The sequence below is a fragment of the Nylanderia fulva genome, unplaced genomic scaffold, assembly GCF_048542155.1.
Source record: "Nylanderia fulva isolate GAGA-0341 unplaced genomic scaffold, ASM4854215v1 Scaffold28, whole genome shotgun sequence".
NCBI lineage: Eukaryota > Metazoa > Arthropoda > Insecta > Hymenoptera > Formicidae > Nylanderia > Nylanderia fulva.
The window spans coordinates 89,717-116,082 of NW_028190347.1; the positions used below are offsets into that span (position 1 = coordinate 89,717).

The following is a 26,366-nucleotide window of genomic DNA, read 5'->3' on the forward strand; positions in this document are numbered from 1 at the left end:
AATAAAAAATAAAAAAAGTTTGCCCCTGCAAAATTAATTTTTGTTGAATTTACTTTATTAAGGGTTTATTCGATGCGAAATTGTTTGTTGGCCACGAATATGCTAATTAGAACATTTATTAGATCGTCGTTTCTTTAATAAATGCTAAAAATCACATTTAGTGATTTTCTAGGGAAATGACCGTGGACTTAGCTCCCCGTTTATAATTTCAATTATTTTAGTCTTGCAGAGAGTCAATCGACGCGGAATCGTTTGTTGGTCACGAAAAATGACCGAGTTCACGGAGCTGCCGCGCTGATGCTGCTGTCATCGTTGACGTCTGTCACCAATTCCCGTTGAAAATACAACTTGCAATTGATTTCCTGATCCCCGAGTGTTCGTTCGATGACGTTTGTGATGCAAAAGAGGTAAATCACGATTATAACGAAACAAATTTTTATATTGAATCTATCGAATAATAATCGAAAGCGATCGATAATATCGAAACTCTTTTTTATATTATCTTTGTCCATTTGATAATATAAAAATTGATAATATCGATAATGGATAAAGCAGAAATTTACTTTGAGATGTCGGTAATAATTCTTCCGTACAAATCAAATTTCAGCGCGCATCTCTATTTTTAATATAAAATATAATAAATACATTTTGATGGAGATATTCGTTGTATTTTTGAATAAATAAAAAATAAAGTGGACTAATACAAGCATTAAATAGTTAATGAAATAAAAGATATAGATTATTATCATATTATAAGTATATATATATATCTTTAAATAATAAATAATAAATAACTTTAGTGGGACGTTTAATTATTAGACTTGTGTTTTTTTAATCACAAAATATTTAAGTCTCTTATTCAAATGCATATAGTCCACGTACAAGTATAAACACAACAAAAACCCTTAAATTGTTATAAAATATTGTTTACACTTTTTATCGCTTTGACGTTTTGATTTTTTTTTATTCTGGAAACTCTTTAGTAGAATGTGAAAAAACGCTCTTTTAATTATATATACTTTGCATGCATAAAAGTGCAAAATAGGGCAATGTATAATGTAGAAAATGTAACATAAAGTCGTCCATCTGTTTTAGTTTATCTCTTCTGATCTTTTTTTTAAGTTATCAAAAGCTTTCCATTTTTTTCAACATTTTTTTAAATTATATATGAAAAAATTTGAAGAATTTTTGAAATCAGACTGTATTACAAATGTATGTAATATTATTGTATAATTCTATATATTCTATAATTTTTCAAACGATATAATATATTTTTTTTGTAAAAATATACATAGATAATGATATAGTCAATCATCATTATGTGAAGCAGTAATGACTGTTTCTGAAAAAAAGTTGATACAAATAAGTTTAATTGATTTTTTTCGCTCGTGATTCTTCTTTAATAAAATATATTAAGTGAAAATTTATAGCAAATATCAAACTAAAATTAAGAAGGCTGTATAGTTTTTAAAGTAAAGGCAAAGCTTTATTAAGCTTTTTAAGAATTTTCGAGGAATATTATAATATATCTATTTTTTGGTCAATATATATCTATCTGTCATGGAAACTATGATACTTTTACTTTATTTTAACAAATATTATAAATTTAATATTAATTTTAACAAATTATTAGATAACATTGTTTACTGTGTTTAATTTTATTTGACCTTGCAAGTATGTGGCTGCGATGATAAATTCTTATCGTAAGAAAATCGGAGCATAATAATCACATAGTATTTAAACACTTGCCTATCTACCGTGTTATCGAACCGCGATAGTAAGCAAGTAGAAGTTAGAAATCTGAAGCAATCGCAATGATATTTTCTCTATCTTTTGTGGTATTTTACTTTCCGTTTTGTGTAAATTCCTCTAAAATATAAAAGGACAGACATATTATAAAAAGTCGTAGTCTATTATAAATCTTTGCTACTTTCAAAATAATTCATTATTTGTATGATTCACAATTTTAAATATTAATTTTGAAGTACATGATTTCAAAACAAAAATATTTTAATTTTTTTACTTTCTCTGTTTTAGGTGTGTGAATGATTAATGCTTCCAATATATAATACACATCATCATACATATAGATTTTTAATATTGTTTAGTAACGTGCGCTACTCGATCTACAAATTGTCGGGTGTGTCAAATTAAAATTATCTTTATATTTTTTAATATATTAACCAATGTGTTTTGAAACATTTAAAAAATAATACAATATAAATATCTGTTGAATTTATCGTCCGGAACGTAAAAAAAATAAAGAGTAACATCTCTTAATAGTCAATATCTTTAGAAGAATAAGAAATACGTAAATTGTGTACAAATGGCGAATCAAGAAGAAAAAATTAAAGTATGTGTGATCGGTGCTGGTGCAGCTGGTTTGTGTGCAGTGAGACATTTAGCAGCAAATGTGAAGTTCGAAGCAATAGTTTATGAGCAAACGAATGAAATAGGAGGTACATGGGTTTATAAGGAGCAAATTGGTCTTGAGAATGGCTTACCGATTCATTCCAGCATGTATCAAAATTTAAGGTTTGATAATGTTTGCTTTTACTCTACAAAAAGAATGATTCTTTTATAACATTGTATAATTTTTAAACTAGAAATTTATTTTTGTCAATGATTTGATAAAATATTTATCTAATTATTATCGCTAAATATTTCAATAAATATAAACTAAAATATTTTACTTCTAAATAACTATGCACAAATAGTATACAAAATAGAAATAAAAAATATATTTTACTTAAAGTATAATATAATTAAAATTAAATATTATTCTATATTTTTCTATATTTTAAGAAATGACTTATAGTACAAGAAATGCTTTTTTGCTGATAAATATAAAATTAGTACAGTGCTTCTTTGCTGTCTTTTTAGAACCAATTTACCTGCAAAGATTATGAACTTTCCGGATTATATCACAATGGAAGCACAAGAACCCAGCTGCGTGAATCATCGGGAAATTTTAAATTATTTGAGAAATTACGCCCAGCACTTTGACATATGTCGACATATTCATGTAATTATATTCCAATATTGAAGATGAAAAATTGATTGTCATCTAATAATTAATTAATTTTCTTTAGTTCAATACAAAAGTTGAACATGTTCGACTTGAATCATCTGAATATAATAATAAAGAAAAATGGTCTGTACAAGTGAGAAAATTAAATACAAATGAAACGGAACTTCGATATTTTGATGCAATTATGGTTTGTAACGGGTAAATCAAGTCAAATATTATTGCATGTTTTATAATTAAAATACTACTGAATATTTTGAGAGTTTGTGGCATTAGACAAATATTTTATAAATCTTTTTCAGACACTATTTCGATCCTTATGTACCGATTATACCTGGTATTAATAGTTTTTCGGGTTTAATAATGCATAGTCATTCGTATAGAAAGCCGGATGGTTTTGCCGGAAAAAAAGTGATAATATTAGGTGCATCTTCATCTGGTATTGATATAGGGATCGAGTTATCCGAATATGCTGTTTGTGTATATTTAAGTCACAATCATCATAGGTGAGCGATTAATTGTAAAAACATTATTTATAAATAGCCAAGATACTTTTGTAATCTTTAGATACAGAATTAGAAAGAGATAATTTAAGATTTATTTGATTTTATTAATTTTAATTATTTGATTCTTTTCTTGCAGATTAACAAGTCCTCTACCATCAAATATGATACAAGTAGCTGGTATCGAAAGTATACATAAAACTACATTTCGTCTCAGAGACGGAACCACTGTCGATGACATTAACGTTTTAATTTTTTGTACTGGATACAAATACAACTTTCCCTTCTTGAATGAAAATTGCGGTATACGGATCGACAATAATTATGTAACACCGCTTTACAAACATCTCATAAATATTGAGCATCCTTCGATGTGTATTGTCGGTGTACCTATGATCGTTGTGCCTTTCCCTATGTTTCATATGCAGGTATTATAACAATTTATCTATCATAACTCTATCTAATACAACACAATAAAATTAACTTTAGACATAATTTGTAACTATCATTATATAATAACACGCATAATTTAGTTCGTAAGTTTTGTATTATTATAATACATGAGCTATACAGAAAAAAATAATATAATATTTGTTTTAATAAATTTCTGATATTTTGCATATTTATTTATATGAATATATTATTTTAACAATCTTCTTTCTTTATCTCTTTTAATTGTTCTTACACACAATTGTTCTAAAAGTTTAATATTATTTAATTTTAGCTCTGACTATATTAATATACAAAGATTGTAAAAGTAAGAATATTTGCAAAAATTTATTTTATTGTGTTGTTATATTTAATTATAAACATTTTATTAAATTATATAGACTTGTACGTTTGTATAAATATTTTACAAATTTTTATTTTTTTAGGTGCAATATTTCTTGGCTTTACTAGAGGGCCGAACAACTTTACCTGCAAAATCTGTGATGCTGGAAGATTCGATTTTAAAAACGCCGAAAAAGAGACACGCGCACAAACTGATGGATAACCAATGGGATTATAACGATTCATTGGCTATCGATGGTGGATTCAATCGGTTACCATTATTTTATAAAATCGGTTATAGAGAGTGGACAGTTAAAAAATCTGCAAATCTTTTGCGTTATAAGGATTCTAGATTTGTTTTTTCTAAAGATGGACAAAGCGTCGAAATAACTATACCGGAATAAAGTCTTATAAAATTACGCTACGTAATTATTTTTTATATCAAGTTGATAATTATATCAAATTTTTTAATAATGATATTTTTAATTGCGTAAATTAAACAAAAGGTTGATATAATTATACTTTATGATACGTCTTAAGACATATACATTTATATTAATAAATTTCTCAAGCACTATTCCAGTTTTTATTTTTAATCCAATATTGAAAAGTATATTTTATTTGTTTAGATAAAAGTAATTTTATCACTTTGATATTAAAAAGAAAAAAAAACGTTATCATTATCGATATAATTGGATATCTAATAAACTATAAATTCAAAGAAATTAAAAGAAGATATAGCAGTATTTTATAGCGATATTGACAGTGCACTCCTTTTGTTATATTATATAAAATAATAGAATTACTATTATCTAATAATCTAAACAAATTACCTAATTGTAACATAAAATATTGTATTATTTCCCAGCCAGAAATAATGTCAAATCAACGTCAATTCATCGTCGAATCAATGTGATCAATCATTTCTCTGGCTGAGTTGTAGTATTCATTATTTAGAATGCATATTAAACTTAATTAAATTGAGAAATACAGTACACCTTTGATTTGAATATACAATCGTTCAAATCTTTATGTACATAAATCTCACAAGCAAATAGAAAATTTACAGTATCTCATATTAATATAATGAAAACTTCCATTCAATTTATACACACAAAATTCTATATTTGTTCCAGCAATTATTGCTAGTCATTCATATCTATATACGTTTACGTTGATAAATCGTGTGTCAGGAAGTACAATTAATAATATCAATTTTGAAAAATACCACTTTATAATATACATTCATCTTCCAAGTTGTCATTCGTCATCACCGTGCATTAAGCGCGCGATTATGCGTATAATTGCGAGGACACACGCGATGTGCATCCTTACGTAAAAAAGTCCTCATTTTTTCCTGAGTAAAGTCCTTTTAACAAAGACTACATGCTGACATGAGTAACAATATTTTAATAATAGATAAGTCAATCTATGTTAGGAAAAAAAATTAATCTTCGTAATTTGTACATGTTGTGTTCAACGTGTACGTGGAACTAAATATACTATATGATTTTTGTAATTGTTAGTAATATAAAAAATACATTCATATATCATATATACCCATACAAAATACAGAATGTCCATAAACAGATTGAATTGTATAATAAAATGCGAAAATTTTTATTATTAATATATAATCACTAAAATCTGAAAATAATCTGTATTTTGATATTTTCTTTAAGATAAATTATCTCAAAATTCTTTTAGAGAATGCTAACTATTCGATTATTATTGAATAATTAGCAATTATTTCTAATTTCTAACTAATTCAAGATTAGAATTAATAACTTTTTTGCAAAATATTTTCTTTAAGCTTTAGTACAAAAATAAATAAAGAAATCATGTTCATTTTTCTTCAGTTGACAGTAATAAAAATTTTACTTTAATAAAATTATTTCAAATTTAACTATAAGAATATTTAATTCAAATTGTTTAAAACCAGACATGTGTAAATTTTTTATAGCTAAAAATTTAATTTTTGTTATTTAAAATAATTTACAATTTAATAAAACTAAAACAATGTTCATGTCAAAATCTGATTGAAACAAACTGTAATATTAAAATTAAAATGTTAAAATTAGAAAACAAGTTCTAACAGATATGAGAGTTTGTTGAAATTTTTATGACACGCTCATCCTTCAAGTTTAAGAACTTTGGGCGCTAATGGATTAATGTTAGAAACTGGAAAGTGGTGATAAATAATTATCTTTCTCAATATTTTTTTCTGAAAAAAATTAATTTTAGATTCTTCTTAAAATTCCTAGAATTAATTATTGATACTTGCCTGCAATGGTGTGAACACTGGACTGATCTCTGCTGAACATCAAGCAACATTGTTTGTTGTTTTTTCTTCTTTGAAACTTATAATCCTTATGAAATAAACAAGAACAAAATTATTGTAAAAATGTATATACAAAAAGAGAAAATAATTATAATTTATTTGTATTTTGCAATTATATTTTCTCTCTCCGTCAAATGCACTGATATTAACATATATTTCTACGTAATGGAAATCTACAGGCATAATCTGATCAAACTTTAATTTATAAGTTTATTCTGTGATATGTAGGAAATTCTACCACAAACCCGAATTGATTGAACGTCTGTCGTGTGATCAGCCGACAGGCGACTTGAGCATTTAGATTTAAACTCGATCATTCGGGAACATCTTGTATGTATATATATACATACATATATACTCATGCATATGTCCGAAAGAGTATTTCCGAACTCGGGATCGACAGTACTTTGATGTTTATGTGCGTGATTCGTAGTCGGGCTATGGCGCTGATTTGTTCTCGCTTCATTTACGTATATTTTATTCCCAAAAATATTCAAAAATATTATTGCGAAAACTATCATTTCATTGTTTCACAATGACACGATTCATCTAACGCGTTCATCAAACCGTTCGTGCTAAATTTATCTCGATGTCGACGTCGTGATACATTTGCATTGCTGCTTTAGATCATCGTATGCGTGCATACGTTGTGTGTGATAGCGTTACGTCATAGTAAACGAGTTCCTCATGTATTACGTGAGCATCTTGTCGCTTTGCCATTTAATTCTAAAACAAACTGTGCTTACCAAATCAACTATTGCGTGTAAAAGATTTGGTTCAATAATATCAACTTAGATATATAATGATTAACAATCTAATAATTATTTCGACAAGAATAAAATAAAAGATTTCAAAAATAAAGTAGAGAGAGAAACTGTTATCTAAGCACTTTGTGACAGATTCAGTGATTCAATTTTGCTTAAAAAAATTGTAGAATCAGACTATCTTATAAAAGGTCAAAAGTTTATTAGCATTATATATTTGTTTGTGTCAATTATAATGGATGCAAACGATAATCGAGAAACACAAAATAATTCAAAGTACATACTGTATTTTGTAGAAATATATAAATTGTAGAAAAAAATATTATAGTTACGAGTAAATATTTTCTATTTATACAAAATAGTTTACAATTTTTATTTGCACCTCATTCGGTAAATGAATCTTTAATTATTTTTTGTTGCATTAATTTTCAGTCGAAATTTTTATCGTTTCGTTGTATCTTTATTTTTATATTTGTTAATTTTGACAAACAAGTTTAAACCATTGACCAAAAACATTTAAAGTATTTAAGTATACTAGTGATTTCTCTCTTTTTCTTTTTCTATATTCATCAATATTACATATTAGATATGCAAATTGAGGTTTTTCGAAAAAGCAGAATATTTTAGAGACACAACTTATTAAACAATAACTCTATCAAAATTCATGTCATATTCGAGAATTAAAAAACTTAAAAAAATTATTTGCAAATCTACATATTTGTATAAAAAAATCTTTTCATCACAATACCTATGTACAGTATTGTCGCATTGTTATGTATATTTCTCACATGTCGCGTTACGTTTTTCCGGTTGTCCCGTAATTGAGAGTCTATACATTCTACATTCACAATAGAACACGTAACGATATAAAAGACAAAATTGTAACATTTAGATATTTGTTCTCTGCTTTTCAATCTCGTCTAATTCGCGTGAAGGTTCAATAATTAATGCTATATAAGCAGATAAAACAAGCTAAAATTTCATCAGAGAATATTTGTGACGTATATTTTTTTTGATAATTAATATATATTTATTAATATATATTTTTATTAATATATATTTATTATATAAATATATATATTTCTATTAGAAAGAATTTATCAACTTAACTGGAGCTAATCATCTGTTTTGATTAGTTCCAATTAGACATTACATAAGGCAATAAATGTAAAAGAATAAAATTATTTTTAACAGATTATTGACTGCATTTCTAACAAGTGTTTGAAATGAAGATTTGTCTTTAAGTTATAAAATAAATTTATAACGCGGACAAACGATTTATTTTATTTTTATATTTGGTCCATTGTTTTCGCTTTAAATTTACCTTGCACATATCATTTCAAAGGAATTACTTATTAACATGGTAGTTATTATATATAGCCCTGTGCACGTAGTATTAAATTATAATTAGTACTAATCGTCACTGTCTAAGATTGACACTTTATATATATATATATGTATGTATATATAAACATCAAGTGATATTTAAATGTTGAAGATAAGTCACGCGTATGCAACAGCTGTGATGAGCCTTTCTGCTAATTCCTTGCATTTCATTCGTTCATGATTCACATGGAAGAAGTCATTCGGGCTTCTCTCATGTCAGTACGATGCCAGTCAACGCATGTAACTATCAACGCGTGCACACGCGAGTTCTGAACTACAGCTGGCGTCGAAAGTGGGCCGTTTTGATTGTGTTGACTTCATGTGCAATTATTATTTTATTTTTCATAAAATATCCGACTGTTCACGAGGCAAACATTATAAAACATGACACATATCTGGACGATGTACCCGAAGATCTTTACAAAACTGGTGAGAATTTTTGCAAACTTGCTTTCTTTTTTCCTATGAGTTTTCGTGACGGAAAAACAATAATCTCTTTTTCGTTTTTGTTGTAGTGTTGCGGACTTGGTATAATTTTTCTGCCGGTAAGTGGCTTTAATAAATTATTATTTATATAGAATTTATATTGGACGATATTTATTGGATAAGTGATTAGGCGAAAGAAAAAGTTGATTGCATCTCTTTTTATTGAATTAGTAAATGTGATTCATATCTATAATGAATGTACGCGAGATTGATGCTTAAAAAAGAATTTTTTTCCGAAGTGACTTCTTTATTAAAATATCAATCAAACGTAGAATTGCAAATTAGACATTGAAAAATTCGTCGTCATTAATACGTTACCGATACAATTATTAAATTGTAACATTTGTGAATATAATTAACAAAACACGACCCAAGTGTATAATATTCTATGTATCATATGATAATCAAATGTATGATATAATACTCTCGTTTGCATTATGCAAATAACACCGTCATACTAAACTTCGAATTACTAACATAACTATATCTATCAGGCAATTTTTCTAATCTTGATATTGATTGATTTTTATCAATATTATTTTCTGATTAAATAAGAAAATTATTGAATAATTTTTTAAAGATCTTTAAAAAATTGTTCAATATATTATTATTATATATTATAAGACATTTTTGTTTTATAATTTGTATTGGTTATAATATATTCTTTTTACTAATATGTGAAATATTTATTTTCCAAAAAATAATTGTTTAATTGAAGCGCCTGGTATATTATTATATAATTAATTGACATAAATCTAAAAAATCATTTCCTATTTTAATGATTAATAAACAATTATTTAGGTGAAAAGTGGTACAACGGGAAAAATATATCCGCACTAAATCCAGAAAATTATCATACTTTATTGACGGATATTCGGCAGAATTGGATAATATGGAATTATAATTCGAATAAGTCATATATTCTTCAAGAACCGGATGTTAAAGATCCATCGATGGGACAATCAACTATGATACGCGAAATTTTCAATGATAAGGTAGTAAAACAATTGTAATAATTTAATGGAAAAATGCAAGAGAATTCGCAAGAACATAAAACGATTCAATGAATACGGTGAATTAGACTCGCTCGAGAGAATCTTTTTTGTATTAATAAATATCAAATTTTTATTTATTATTCTCTACAGAAAAATGGATTTTTCATAGAATGCGGTGCGTACGACGGGGAAACTCGTAGCAATACGTTGTTCCTGGAGAAATTTAATGGATGGTCGGGTCTTCTAATAGAGGCGGATCCTATCAATTTTACAAAAATGCTTCAGAAAAACAGGCGAGCTTATCTCTCGCCGACGTGTCTCAGCATTATTAAGAACCCCATAGTGGTAAGGAATAATGATCAATGACTTGTCATCGTTAACGATAACTTCGTGACAATGCTATCAGTTGCGAAACTCGAGCTCCAATTTCTCAGTATTAAAGATGTTACTTGAACTTCAAGACGTTACTCAAACTTCAGAATATTACGCGATCGCTTTGATGATAAAATGTAACGTGACGTTCTTAAAATTACAGGCGTCTTTTCTCATGGCGAGGAATGTCGGGCGTCTGCATGAACCCCTGAATACAACGGAAGATGTACCCGCGAATACGCTCGACGTGGCTTACACGGGCGAGCACATCCGCGTGCAATGCTTGCCATTGATACTTTACATCGCGGCCTTGGAAATCAAGACAATCGATTATTTAAGTCTCGACGTCGAAGGCAATGAGATCGACGTGTTAGAAACAATTCCGTTTAACGAGGTGGATATAAAGGTATGTATTATATACTTGATCGCTTGGTGCGATCTATTCAGAAAGTTCTACGTTTCTGTTTGCGCGATTGCTTTACTCGTCGCATCTTCGTTTCCTTTCCGCTTTTATAAACAAAACGTAATTATTTCCGCATATTGATCGACATACATATGCATATATACGTTTTAGACCCTGTCTGTGGAATACATACACAATCCGAAAGGACGAAAGTATCTAGTCGATATGATGGAACAAAGGGGATATTATGTTTATAGTTTTGTGGAACAATCAGATAACTTGGCAAATGATATCATTTTTGTAAAACGCGATATGTGACAAATGAGCCTGAATTGATGAAGTGGAATTATGCAATTTCTAGAGTCTATTCCTTTAAGTAAAAAAATTATTTCTTCCTGGATATTATTTAATTTTTTACGTTCTAGTTATAGTTGCAATTATGGGTTATTTCTCACGAAGCAAAGGCATATCGTATAAATAAGCGAATAAGTACCTTAGATTTTAGATTGATAGATTGTTAATAAAAATATGTCTAATTGTGTAAGATATTTACAAAAATCATATATTTTCCTAATAAATTAAATTATGTCTTTCTATTTGTGATTTATTTTAATAAATAATGTAATAATTAAATCGCAATATAGTTATTTTCTTAATTATAAATAAACAGAAATAAACGATGTTACAGAAATAAGAATTTACGATCTTATAATACATTGTTGTAATTTTATCCGATAGAAATTAATCGTATTTTGTTACAATTTTCTTGAAATCTTTTCCATTCAATTAATTACATTCAAATAATTATTATGCACACGTTCTAGCGAACGTAATGCTTTAAATATTGTATTGTATTAAATATTGTATCGAATGTGTAATACATGAACTTATATTTATTCTGAGAACAAAACGTTAATAAGAATGAAAGATAAAATAGCAACGTTCCCAAATTAGTACAATACGCTTATAATAATATTTTAATAGACGCTTTATCATTATTAATATTAACTCGATAATAAATAGATTATGCTTTATTAATTATATACACTTATTATGTTTTAATAAAAATTATTGAATTGTATTTCTCAAATTAACTATTATATCAATTTACTATACTAACAATAATTTGCTATCATAATTAAATTTGATAACAAAACTGAATTTGATTAATGAGTCGACAGAATTACTTTTATATGTAACTTCCTACTGTATTAACAAATCTATAGATATTAAATTTATGTAGCATATATATATGTACATATATACATAAGTATATATATATATATATATATATATATATATATATATATTATTTTGTTTAATCTAACCGAATATAATTACGTGCGCAAAGCGAACTTATATATTATTCTTTGATAATAAAATCTTAAAAATTGTAATGCATGTATAAAAATACATTAATTAATTATGCAATGTACAAATTTAATATTTAAATCTTTAACAAAAAATACGAACAAAAAAATAAAATTTTCTACAAGAATCTTTTGTAATCAAATATCTACGCTTTTATTAGACTCACGCGAAACTCTATACCCCATACCTTAATCACGCTGCGCGGCTCGCGCGAGACTGATTCTCGTTCGAGGTATCGCGAGCGCGGGACCGATGGTCACGTGACCACTGGTCATGTGACGAGTGGTCATGTGACTACTGGTCATGTGACCATCGGTCCCGCGCTCGCGATACCTCGAACGAGAATCAGTCTCGCGCGAACCGCGCAGCGTGATAAAGGTATGGGGTATAGAGTTTCGCGTGAGTCTAATGAAAGTGTAGATAATTTCGCGAAAAATTGACGAATTAAAATTATGGTCACATTCATAGTAAATAACTATCATCGTGAAGATTAACAGTTTGACAGTTGTAAAATAAATAATAGAAATAATATCAATGACGCGCAAAACGCGCGTTTATGTTTTATAAATTTCTTAATGAATTAGAAGTTTCGCTTCACGGAAATATTTGTCAAAGATAGATAGATAGAAGTATAGATTTCATGTTTATTTGATATCGGAAATTAAGCACATTAAATCGCAAATTTCTAGACTTCAAAGCAAATTTCACTTCATAGATTTTTTACTCGATTTATTTTATTCGAGAATTTATTATCGATATATGTATTTTATATTAAAAACAAATAACAAATTATTTGCAATATTTAATGTTCAACAATTAAATTTAAAAAATTAGATTATACTCGTATATATTATACATATAAATTTACAATTTAGAAAAATGGCAGATTTTCGATTTACTCTGCATACAAGATTTTTGCGTTGAATTTTGTTTGCTATCGCGATAATACATGATGGTACTTATTAGAAATAATAAATAAGCATCAATTGTGTGAACATAATTGATTTAGATTTATATCTGTAAATCTAAACAATAAATATTCACAAATATGTGTTGCTGCTTAATTAACCACAGCTTCTATTGAATACGCGTTAACATAGTAGATATCAATATCTTATACTATATTTGATATTGGTCGTAACTTTTATATACATTCTATTTCTGATAAATGCGTTTTTCAGTGTTAAATTTCAAGATTTTATACCATATAGCTTATTTTATTATTTTCTATAAAAGAGTAAAGTACAATATTGGTATAATTTTTGTAATATTAAATTTTCAATAATATTAAAAAAGTTGTTAACTTGATATCAACTGAAATAGCAATAATTAATATAATAAATTTTTTATAGATAAAATTTTTGTAAAATGTTTCTGTCTCCCTCTCTTAAAATATCTTTGGTAATTATAATAATAAAGATAGTTAACTTATTATTTTTATTAAAGAGTACTCACTAATAAAAAAAAATGGCACCAAAAATAACACATCTAACAAAATTACATTTTTTCGAGTCAACTGTGCGTTTACATAATTAAATTATCATTAGCTTAATAATGAAAACAACTATGTATACATACGTACGCGCGCACACACACATGTACATACATACACATATACACATACACACACAAACATACACATACATAATATACATTAAGTCAGACTTTTCTTTTATTTTATTTATAGAAAACAAGATGTAGCTATTATTAAAAATTTCTAGAATTTCTTTTTATATGAGCATTTCTACACAATTGCACAAAAGCTTCGTAATTTTTGGAATATTTTATGTAAATTTACTACTTTACAATGCTATTTAGTATACGATAGTTTCTCAGCAAGTGACTATACTTCATATTTAAATCACCTATTCTCATTAAAAAGTATTTCAGATGCCTGCATCATAGAAAATATTTACTACGCTCAATAACAAAATGCATCAACAAAGTTAAAATTTAATTCTGACTTATACATAAAATTTATGGTTTTGCTTTCATTTTTATATCAATGTTTAATAATATCTTGCTTCATTGAATTTTATCATTAATTTCATCGGTGGAATAGCGAATTCTGATTTTTAAAATATAACAATCTCAATGCTGATTAATGTTAAAAAGCGAAATATAATAAAAAAAATCATTAAAAAATGAATTCCCTATCTGAATTTTGCAATAGCGCATTTTTTTCCGATATCAACAATATTTAATTTTTCTTTGTCTATAACTATTTACACTATTAAATCTTTAAGTTAAATGTACCACGATTAAAATATTTAGGAACAAAAAAGAGAGGTTGCGTTCTTACTTTTCTTACACATTTCTTAATTCTTGGAAGAATTTCTACTTGTTTTATATATATATATAGCTTATATGTCTATAACATTTTATACAACGTATGTTACATATAAAATCAAGGAAGTAAAATTATCATATGATCTCACAGCAGATATCTAATATAATTATTGTACTCTAATCTCGTTTGGACTTGTGAATCGTCTCTAATCTACTGCTGACGTAATAACACTCAGAGTAAACATTTAATTAATTATTATTTTATAGCCATTGCGCTAGAAAATATTTAAATAGTCTATCATTAATTATTTTACATTAATAATAAATTATCCAATCACATAATCATGGAAATACTGAGATAATAAAGGATAACAAAAGCTCGAGCAGATTTATCGAAGACGAGAGAAAATCCAGTTTATTATTGCGCAATTCATCGATCTATGTTTAATCCTTTATGAAGTGTGGCTTAATAAATTATATCATTATATGCAAAATATTAATTGAAATATATATTACCTTGAGAGAGATATAGTGCTTGAAAATTCTCTAATATTTTGCAAGATGATATAAAAAGTTGAAAAAATATAGTAAAGACAGAATAACAAGACAAAGCGTGTTATATCAGCCTGGCCCACGAAGAATCAAACGTAACTTTCTTGCTTCTTTTTAACAATACTTCCGGCCACGACGGCCGTTAGCAAAGGCAATTTAATCTGTTTATCCGTAGGTGCTTGATCGTTGCATGATACTTTAACACTGCAACTCTTGTTGCTGCTTTGTCTTCGCCAGAAATCCGATTGATTGCTGCTGCAATTGGTCGATCCGGTCGTATAAGTACCCGTACGTTCCGACGTCTTCTTCTTTTTCCGTCTAGTAGGTCCCAGGCCACATAGCTTAAGGAAACCCTCCCTGAATTTTGTCGACATTAGATTATACAAAATCGGATTGATCACCGAGTTTAAATATAGCATGACTCTACAAAAATACAGGAGGCTGTAGTAGCCTTCTATGCCGAGCGAGACGACCGTTTTGGGTGGCGCGATGATGATCCAGAGAGTGAGGGCTCTAAAGGGCAATAAACACAGAAAAAAACACAGCACCACTGTACCTAACATCAGGACTACCTGCTTGCGATATTTAAGCAAATTGTTCGCCGGTCCACGGCTTATTGTCGGATTCGCCATCAGGTGTCTCGCGATCACCGTGTACAGAACTATCAAGATCAGTAGAGGAATCAGGAAGAATACCACGATCGTCGTCAGAATGAAGCCCATCATCCAGGTGGTTGAAGCTGGTGTAGTACAAGTAGGGATGTACGTTCCATCGACGTTTTCCTCCATCTCATAGGTCACCATTAGCAATATAGGACTAAAATATGTTAAAAGAGACAGAGATTCATTATTATCGCGAGCATGTATCGCGTATAACGAAGCTTTTAGTAAATTAGCATAATATGTTGCGTGAATATTGCGTACCATGCAGCGTTAAGTCTCTCTAAAATATGATAGCTTAAAAAAATATTTGAATAAAAGTTTTTCTATTGTTGTGCAAAGTGTATGTAATCAATATAAATAATTTATAATAATTAAAAATAAAATCGAACTTGCGGAAAAAAAAGAAGTTAAGAAGAACATTCACGTAAATTCCATATATTTTCATATTAAAAATATTAATATAAGAAATATTCGTGTGACATTTAATATATTAGATTCGTATACACTCAATCGTTTATATTAATAATAAAATCACATTACTTTTTCGAAACTTTTTATTTATTCGTACCAATCTTTCAATTCTTGTGTACAACTTTCGCAAAAGTCTACGAAGTTGAATATCTCTTAGAATGTCAAAAGTTTTTCTCACAATAGTCCCATTCAATTTAACACAAAGAGAAGTTCTTCTTTTTTTTCATTCAGTCTTAAGTTTCTTCCAGTGATTTTTATTGCGAGTCCAAATAAAAACACGTTACCCATTTCTTAATGCATCCGCGGTTCTTTATTATAAATATAATTTTCCAATACTTTTCTATTTTCATTAATACTATATTTATAATTTCTCAATGTTTTCATATTCTTTCCAATAAATATACCTGTCCGATACTTCTATATTTCTCTTTATTTTTAATATTTTCATATCGTTTTACTATATGTATGTAATTTTGTAATATTTTCACATTTTGTTTTATAATAAGCATATCAAATTGAGCCTAGTTTTCCGGTTGTAAAAATGTCAACGCTAACATTTTGTTTGATATCAATTGACACTTTCATTAACACGTCATTGATCTTTTATACGTGGAAACGTATTATTGCATCGTATTGGACAGCAAGTCACAAATCATATTGCATTTCTTGCTGTATATTTCACAAAAAATGTTCCTCCTGATCTGGATCCTCCTGATTCGCCGCGATTCTTCTCGCGCCGACGATCATGCTTCTCAGATGCGAGCTCTCTTCGTTCGCAAAACCGCACAGTTTGAGGAAACCCCGTCTGAATTTACTGCTCATCAGATTGTACAGTATCGGATTGCCGGCGCTGTTCAAATAAAACATGATCCTGCAGAAATTGAGCAGCCCGAAGAACGTGTCATAATCGATCGCGGCTATCTCTTCGGCGGGCGCTATCACGATGTAGAAGATGAGGAGACGGTAGGGTGACAGACACACGAAGAAACTTATGACTATAGTCAGCAGCATGTACACCACCTGCTTCCTGGCACGGCTGTGATACGAGTCGCTGGTGGTCCCGGACGAGTCACGAACAAGGTGATTTACGATGAACGAGTAGAGCACCACGAGTATCACGAACGGCGCGACGAAGAAGAGCAATATCAGTAATAGGAAGAATGTGACACTAGCAACGGTGTCGGCCTGTGTCAGACACATTGGCACGCGATTCGCCTGATTCGTCATTTGCTGATCGCTCCCAACGTCAGCGATGACCTGCGCGACGCCGTGACCTGTCATCATCTTCATTTCTCGATACTGCGATACCCAAATCATTGGACTGCAATCGAGAAAAAAAAGAAACCAAGAACGTACTTTATTTCGTAGGTATTTGTTCCTCTTGCAACGAAATCACGACCTCGATGTCGATTCGCGATGACAAGCGGACAGAAGAAGGAAGCAGAGAAGCGAAACGAAGTTTATTTGATCATTCAGTGATTCCAGAATAATCCAGTAGAAATGCTCTTCGAGAAGATGGATTGAGAATACGATGTTATACTGATGAGATAAAGATAGATAGCAGTTTGAGATACGTTGATACATCTATTATAAGCTAAGACGTATGCTTAAGTGGCTTACTTCCCCAAAACTACTTAAGCGCGTCTTAACTTGGTAAAGACAGATGTGTTTGATAAAATCTTTGCGAATTACTCTACGCGCTTAAATTAGATACTTATATATTTTGTCGATTGACATAATATTTATAAAGATATGTACTAGCCTGAATTATGTTAAGAAAAGTTAATTCGCGTTAAATAAATTTTATATATTATTTATAAGAGAAAAAAAGGAACTTAAAGTTTCTAAAACTTTTATTTCTCTTAGATTAAATTTAGACTAGAAAAGCTTAATATTTAATTCTCTACTTGATTAAAAAAAATAATTATTAATTTAAAATAAAATATTTTTGAACTTATCTTTTATATAATTGATTTAAAAATCTTCCCAAAAATAATGTCGAATATTTTATTGATATCACTAGCTTTATTTAAAGTAATTTTTTAGCGCAACAAAATTTCTTGTTTGGTTTTAGGAATATCATAATTTTTCTATTGTCAGTTTTTAATTATCATAGTTTTTGTTGTTTAAAAAATAGAAGTAATTTATAAAGATTCAATTTATAAAATGCAACTGCTTTCTGAGTAAGCTTTTGTCATTACAATAAAGTTGCTGTAGCACGAATTGCACCTGTTGTTTAAACTATTATCACGAGAATAATTGTTAAGTCGTTAACGTTAATATAAAGTGTCGCTATACCTGAGAAATGAAAACTTTCATATAGATCATAACTAAATTTATATTTTAGATTATCTAAATTTATATATATTGTATATACTGAATTTTTTATATATAATATCATCTTGATTGTTATAATGATGTTTCTTTTATGTACATAAATAACAAGTGCATATATATATAGAACAGAATATTTCATCCGACTATAATTTTGCATAATTACATGCAATATCTAACTTTATACTAAAAAAAAATCTTTAGAATTTCAAGAAGAATTTAACAATGCAAAAAAGATATGAGAGAAAGAGACTAGCTCTTCCCCTACATATTTTTTTTATAATAAAAGATTTATGCGAACAAAAAATCAATGTAATCAAATGGACTCGAGTATTTAAAAATTAATGTTTAAACAAGAAATTGCGATTAACTTTAAAATTAGGTTAAGATGTTCAAGCAATTATTTTTCGGTCGTCTTTTTGTATTTTTTATTAACATCTATTGTATTTGTTATAAAAAATAATGAAAGAAAAATGTTATTAATATAAGCTAGAATTAAAATAACTGCAATCATTGTGTGATTTACATTTACTTTATAGGTGTAAAAAACTGCCCGCGTCTTTTTTATCTTCTCTCGTGATAGTTAATACAACATATTCTATAAAAAATGCATAGCATGCTAAGTCTATTTTTTATATCTATAAATTCAATACGAGTGTAAATATTAGCTAAATACTAATATAATTTTTAAATAAATTTTATTTGAACAAATAAGAAAAGAAAACTATATAAATAGAAAAATTATCATTTTCTACAAGAATAGACAAGAAAAAATGAATCTATATATTCCCTTCTTCCCACGCCATGAAATAGAATATCGCGTTTTCTTTTTGTTCGGGCTTACTTTACACAAGGTATTACAAGTCTCGAACTCGATTTTCGCACGCAGACGATAGGGATGGTATTGGATTTCCTCGAGTGCTGAGTGAAATGTGATTTCGATAATTGCATACCCCCATTTATCTCGACGCACTTTCGCGCATATCTAGAGAAAAAAAGCGATGGTTTTTTTTAACCCTTAAGTAAAAAGTGTAATAAAATGTTACACAGATGTTTTCATCGAATTTTTCTGATTTATTCATTTAAATATAAAACTAAAAATATTTATATTCATTACAATCTCGAATAGATAACTTGAAAAATATAAGTAATATTAACAAAAAGGACGACATGAAAATATTATGTTTTGCCTTCATATTTGTAGAATTTGCATTTATATCGAGCTATTGAAATGTTGAAACTTTATAAAACATTGCATTGCATCGAAATCGTGCGTTTATCAACAATGGCAAAATATCATATGAATGATAAATCGTCAAAAATGAGAACAATTAAACCAGGACAAGAAATCTGAGTGGCTACAAAATAGTTATTCTGTCGAGATGCTACAGCCACGCATAAGATTGAGAGACACGCTTTCAAGCGATCTATCACTGCATTGTGTCGATATTCGCGTTCAGGCATGCAAAATATTTCACTAGGATTTTTCAGAATTTTTCTACGGAAATGTTTGTCCTCGAGTTGTTACAGAATATTTATGGAATTCACGATTATCATAAGAAGAAGAAAGTTTCAATACACGTTGAGAGTTTCGTATTCAAAAGATTACATTTTACAAATCTGCGTCATAAAAGTGGAGAAGTAAAATATATATAAATGTAGAATGTATAAAAATAAAAATATTATATATTGTCTAACACTCGTATTAAACTATTCTGCAATTTTTAGTTTCTATACATATGCAAGGTAGTCTTAATTTTAATCAGATTTAAAATTTTCTAAATTTTATCTTATAGCAAATTTGTGCTATATGTATATAGTTATTATCTAACAATAAATGTAAAAGCAAACTCCTGACCACGAAATACCTAACTTCAAAAAATAATATTATGTTATCACATAAACATGACATTGTAAATAATATATTTTTTAATTATTTAGCAAAGAGTAGAATCTTTTATTATCCAGATCATATGTATGTGCAATTATATAACTTCGACAGTCTAAACATCAATGAAATAGTCTTGACGATTAAATTAATGAAAATGTCGAACATTAATAATTTCCATCTATTATACGAAAAAAAGTTTCTTGCAAACTAAAGAGTTGAAATGGGTAACAAAGTCATTATTCATTGAATTCAGTTAATTAAAACTTTGAAGCTTTCTCCTTTTCTTCAAAAGAATTTTAATTTGAGATTTAGTTAGAAACATATATGATGTTAAAAATTGAAATATAGTCATATATAACTTTCTTTGTTATTTCCCTTAAAAAGATTGATTAATTAATTAAGATTTAAATTAATCAGAAAAAGGGTTTGCAGATATTAAAATTGTGAGTTTTGTTAGACATCGCATATATACAAATGTGCAATCATAATTAAAAAATATATATTGTAAAGTAATAAACAAGATATTAAAAATATTATTTTCATATTAATAAAATCTCAGCAAACAAAGTATTTTTTAACGGTGCTGTTGCAACCAATTTAAAACTATTTCTGCGTAGAGATCTTTCAGAAATGTTTTCTGACCGTTTTGATTTACAAGTGGAACGGAAGTAGAAATTACACACATACACACACACACACATAGCAAAAATAACTGCGAGTATATTTGACGTAAGTTTTTATGAGTTCGCGATAAGCTCTGCTTTTTTCGCAATTGCGATTTTATTGCTTTATCGTAGTGATTCGTGTGCTGCATAAGAGAAACAAAATTTCATAAACCTATTCTTTTTGTTTCGCGAAAGAATCACATACAAAAACGACGCTTCAATATTTGTACTGTAATGTATTAACGACATGTACGTGTACCAAGTATATTTTCACGAGATGAAGTTGGAAAATGGCAAAATACAAAAATACGTAGCTTTTATATTCCAGCGTAGCTTTCTCATTCTAAAGCGACAATGATGAAAGTGTACAAACAAAAGTGTAATATCCTCTTCTTTCGCTACATAAATCACTGTTGCGTATTAACTTTAGCTATTACACGGACATTTATTCTAATTCCTCCAATCTGTGTTATTTTCCTAGTGAAAGTTTTATTTTTCTTTTACCGTCAACATCGTGTTGCAATGATTCCAAAATTACAGTTCGAAAACGTGCTTCTAGTTAAAAAACATCGAGTTTCGTGAAGAGTCTACGCGACTGTGTCTTGATCCCGTTAATATGGATTATCCAGCTTTTCTTAATATCGTGTCGACACAATCTTTCTGTAATCCACAAGACTCCGAATATATACTTCATCCGGATTCTCTTTGTAACTTTCCAATGTTTCTACGATAAAATTAGAAGTAGAACATCTTGGAAATAGATATGAGAAAGTTTATCCGGTTAAATTTTTAACATAAAAATATGTGACTTATATATTTATATTTTATTTTTTAATTTCTTTTATATAAATATATTCCCATACAATTGATTAATTTAAGGAGGATAGAAATATATATTTTTGTAATGTGCATTTATACGGGAATGTAATAATTTTTGTTACTTTATTTGTGAAATATAAATACGATAAGAAAGATACAAACTGTACTTCAAAGTGTTATGTTGGTTTGATTTCGGACTAAGTGTAATACAATCTGTAACGTAGTTCGATAGCTTCTTTCTTTACTCTCAAAGCTCTGATGGATTTGAAAGCGCTTAAACGTATTTGGAAGGAGAAATGCCAAGCATGTGTTATTCCCTATTACTATAATTTGTACTAATTATAACATCTTTGTCAAACAAATTAAAGTATTTTTATAATATACCGGAAATAACTTGAAAGATCAGAAAAAAATAGATATCATGTTTTGCATTGCACCCTTAAAAATGTAGAAAAAAAGAATTCATTCTTATTTGATTGGCTTTATTAAATGAGAGAATATAATGATATCATATATTGCATATATAATATCATTTAATTATGACTTACTTTAAGTTATACATTGCAAAATAAAAACTTTTATTGAAACCATCAAATTTACTGAAGTTACAATTGCAAAATATTATTTTGTTCTTTCGAAACTTAAAACTAATTAACTAAGGAAAATTTTGTTCAGCTATCAGTTATCAAATATTCGAAAACTAAAAGTTTTAATCAAATAAGTTATATATTTCACAAATATATCTATATTATATTAAATATTCAAAAAAGTACAATATATAACAATCTCCTTTAATGTTTTCATTAAGAAAAAATATTAAAGTTAATCAAAATAATTAAAAATTCAATAGATAACTTCTAGTTCTCAAGGAAAATAGAATCAAAGAGAGAAAGAGAAGGTGGGACAGAGAGAGAGAGAGAGAGAGAGAGAGAGAGAGAGAGAGAGAGAGAGAGAGAGAGAGAGAGAGAGGAGGACGTAATAAAATCTCAAATAAGCTTTCAATACTTGAAATTAATTTTCTGGAAGTCCTAAAAGGTAGCTTTTAATTTAAAATATGTTTCTAATATCACTATGTTTATCAAGGGTGCAGCTCCCTGCTTCATCATAAGTGGCTACAAACTCGGGGCTCTTGGTATTTGACGACTGGGAGACGATTTGCGCACGTATCGCGTTATATGACGTACACAGACTTCTATTAGAAGTGGTTTACAGACGATATCGCCTTTATATGACGCATGTGTAGCCCTATCACGTGTATAAGGCTGCTTTATCTGGATAAACGCGAGGGTGAAATTGAGAAACCGACTAGACTTTATGGAACAAAAATCAAATCCTTTTTCGAATACTTTTCTATCGTACTTTTCAAAATATGCACTTAAAAAAAAATAATTTGGCAATTTTATGACTAAAAATTTACTTGATGGATAAATCTATGTAAAATTTTTAATTTAAGATTTTTATGAAATATTTTTGACTCGCATAATATATAAAAATATTGCATATTTTCATTTATCAATGATATATCATTAATATTTGCATCGATTATCCTAAAATTTTTAATTATCAAGAATTATTCATATTATATCATTTTAAAAATAACATAGTTTCTAGAATGCAGGGCCTTTAAATCTTAATAAAATCATGTTTTTAATATACATATAACGTCGACACTTTTCTAATATTATATTTCAATATTCATTTTTTCATATGATTACCTGCATGCAATATATTAAATATTTTACGTTAGAAAAAGATAAAATAATCCGCTGCATTTTATGCGACGAATATCAGATAGGTTCCCTCTTTCAATAAAGTTGACGGTGATCCTTTTTATAAGAGAAATTGCGACAAGGTCACAATCGGGCATACTCGCGAATACTGGCAAATCCATGCATTCATAGCGCTAGTTTAAATGCAATTGATGCGGGATAAAAGCCTACTGACGAACCATCGCCCCGTATAATTTCATTCGCGCTAGCTTTTTTCATGAAAATAATACAGTCATTCTTTTTGTGTTTAATGTTTAGTGACGGAATCTCATTAAGTTTAAATCTTCGCTCTCGCGAGATATCTGAAATTTTTAATTCTAATGCTTCCGTAAGAAATTCAAATACACTAATATTTTAATATATATAATTAAGAGCCTGTGTAAATATCGTGAAAATTCGCTGTTAATATTTATGTCATCAGCATGTTTCAATGCATTCCGAATGTACGAAAATAAAGCCGAAAATAATAATATAAAATACATTGAAAACAAATTGATTAACTTGACTAAACCTTTCATCTAAATATTATTTTGTTAACTATATAAAAATATTTAAATTAAACATAATATATTAAATCTAATAAAACGTATATTTGATTTACACACTAATATATGTTCAATTAACAAAATAGTAATTTAGTTGAAAAGTTTAATCAACTTAACTATTTTTTTAGTGTACAATATATAATACGTAATAAACAAAATATTATTTAATGGAGTTACGTCATTGTGTTGTCAAATGTGACAAAATACAATACGATTTCTCGTAATATTCATGGTTGACTGTATTAAAAAAAAGAAAGCCTCTGCTCGCTTTATATGTTGATATGCAAGTCTTGTATCTTGCAATAAAGAGATGCAATTATGTGTCTTTGTAGTTCACACGATTCAATAATCTCTACGAGAAATTTCTTAGTTTCGTAGAAACACGAAATTTCTGCATGTGACACGTAGTTTCTGGAATAATTCGAGCAAAATAGACTGTTTTGTATAATACTGGTGGCTTGCTCATTAACTTTGTCACTGAAAATGAGCGTGTAACTGCAAATAAGTATCCTTTGATGTTGTCAAAATCTGTCGTTTATATGTCGTGTTGTCATAATTCCTCAACAGATTTTAAGAGGATGGACTTTAAGAGGTCTTCTTGATATATTATAATTCTCTTTTTTTCTATTTTTCGTAGTTAAAATTTAAATAAAATATAAAACGCGAAATAAAATAAATTACGATTACATTTCTTTGTATGTTCTAAAAAAATCAATATCGAAATAACGTGTTACATTAAATAATTGAAACAATATATTGACGTGATATTTTTGGACAATAAAATTATAGCTAGCAATATTTTCGTATTTTAAGAAGACTTGTTCAATAATTCAAATGCAATAAAAAATTTCTCGAATACCAATTACGCAATTATGCTTAAATACTAAATATACTATATTAAAAAATACTATCAAAGTAAACATGAAAAAACTGAGATAATATTAGTTACAGAGTATCTTAGAAATAAAAATACGTCAAATGTATACAGACGGAATAATGAAGTTAAAGAAGCAGCTTGTTACACGGTTCAACTCTCAGGCACATTTGTAGAAATACACGTGCTTGAATGCCGCTTGCAACATCCATTGCTTTATGCATGCAATACGACACGCATAAATAATTAGAAGCTTCATACAAACCAAAAGAAATACACGTGTAAAGCCATATTTTCGTGCTATGAACATCATTGTGTAAGAAGATGTTCTTTAAGCATTCCTTATATGAAATATCTTTTCGAGTTAAATCATACAATACGTATACTAAAAATTGTATAAAAAATTAGCCATCATAGATAAATTTTAGCCTATATATTACAAATCTGAAATTTATTATCATCTAAATTTTAGTTATAATAATCAATATTTTTTAATTATAATTTAACGGAGATTTCTATTCTAAAAAACATTAACTATCATAGCTAAAAGACCTGATAACTAAATTTCATGTGTATGTGTAATATAGGAACAGATAAAATTTAGCTATAACTAATTTTTCTTCCGTGTAACATTTACAAATAAAATTTTAATGACAATCTTCTAATTAATTTATAGTATAGCTTTTTAATTTTTCCTTTATCAAAATATCAATTAATAATAAAAAATGAAAGAATTTAAATAATTAAATATGCAACATTCCTCAATTCAAATTCTTTTGTGGAGAGAAATAATAAATTATTCTATTATGATCAAAGAAAATCTTATGTAATTTCTTTGTAAAAGTAAATTAATGATTTCTCGTAATATACAAACAATTTAACAATTAACGTGCACGTTATATACATCCAAATTGTTTCTAAATTTCAGTTACTTAATAAAATAAAGAATGTAAAACTCTCATGACAGTAACTAATTTAATTCAAACAAAATTCTCAATCGTATATAGATTATTCACTCTTCAGATTATTTTTATATAGGTTCAAATTGATCTCTAACTTTATATATCAATACTTT

The 26,366-nt window shown here is 28.0% G+C and overlaps 3 protein-coding genes across 9 annotated transcripts in view; 2 read left to right on the forward strand and 1 right to left on the reverse strand.

Moving 5' to 3' along the window:
• Window positions 1-243: 243 nt before the first annotated feature.
• On the forward strand, window positions 244-4,879 carry LOC114939192 (uncharacterized). Of its 3 annotated transcripts, none has more exons than XM_029313430.2 (7): window positions 244-407; window positions 2,038-2,535; window positions 2,884-3,025; window positions 3,093-3,229; window positions 3,331-3,534; window positions 3,671-3,959; window positions 4,407-4,879. In XM_029313430.2, the coding sequence occupies exons 2-7, from the start codon at window positions 2,327-2,329 to the stop codon at window positions 4,704-4,706; spliced, it is 1,281 nt and encodes a 426-aa protein (XP_029169263.2). In that variant the 5' UTR covers window positions 244-407; window positions 2,038-2,326; the 3' UTR covers window positions 4,707-4,879. The 3 variants fall into 3 exon arrangements, with proteins under 3 accessions (XP_029169263.2, XP_029169261.2, XP_029169262.2); XM_029313428.2 differs by lacking the exon at window positions 244-407 and adding an exon at window positions 1,735-1,951; XM_029313429.2 differs by lacking the exon at window positions 244-407 and adding an exon at window positions 1,735-1,838.
• A 2,157-nt stretch (window positions 4,880-7,036) lies between these two features.
• Window positions 7,037-11,682, forward strand: LOC114939225 (uncharacterized). Of its 2 annotated transcripts, none has more exons than XM_029313486.2 (7): window positions 7,037-7,113; window positions 8,906-9,222; window positions 9,309-9,338; window positions 10,081-10,274; window positions 10,425-10,619; window positions 10,810-11,052; window positions 11,221-11,682. In XM_029313486.2, the coding sequence occupies exons 2-7, from the start codon at window positions 9,018-9,020 to the stop codon at window positions 11,365-11,367; spliced, it is 1,014 nt and encodes a 337-aa protein (XP_029169319.1). In that variant the 5' UTR covers window positions 7,037-7,113; window positions 8,906-9,017; the 3' UTR covers window positions 11,368-11,682. The 2 variants fall into 2 exon arrangements, with proteins under 2 accessions (XP_029169319.1, XP_029169317.1); XM_029313484.2 differs by having other exon boundaries at window positions 7,038-7,339.
• A 2,161-nt stretch (window positions 11,683-13,843) lies between these two features.
• The window catches only part of ETHR (ecdysis triggering hormone receptor), a 39,558-nt gene continuing 27,035 nt past the window's right edge, over window positions 13,844-26,366 (reverse strand). For 3 of the 4 annotated variants that reach the window (XM_029313478.2, XM_029313479.2, XM_029313477.2), the window contains exon 7: window positions 13,844-16,077. In XM_029313478.2, the coding sequence (XP_029169311.1) occupies window positions 15,351-16,077 (727 nt within the window). In that variant the 3' untranslated portion in view covers window positions 13,844-15,350. Of the gene's footprint in view, window positions 16,078-16,459; window positions 17,716-26,366 lie in introns of those variants that run through there. The other variant, XM_029313480.2, reaches the window with a different exon arrangement.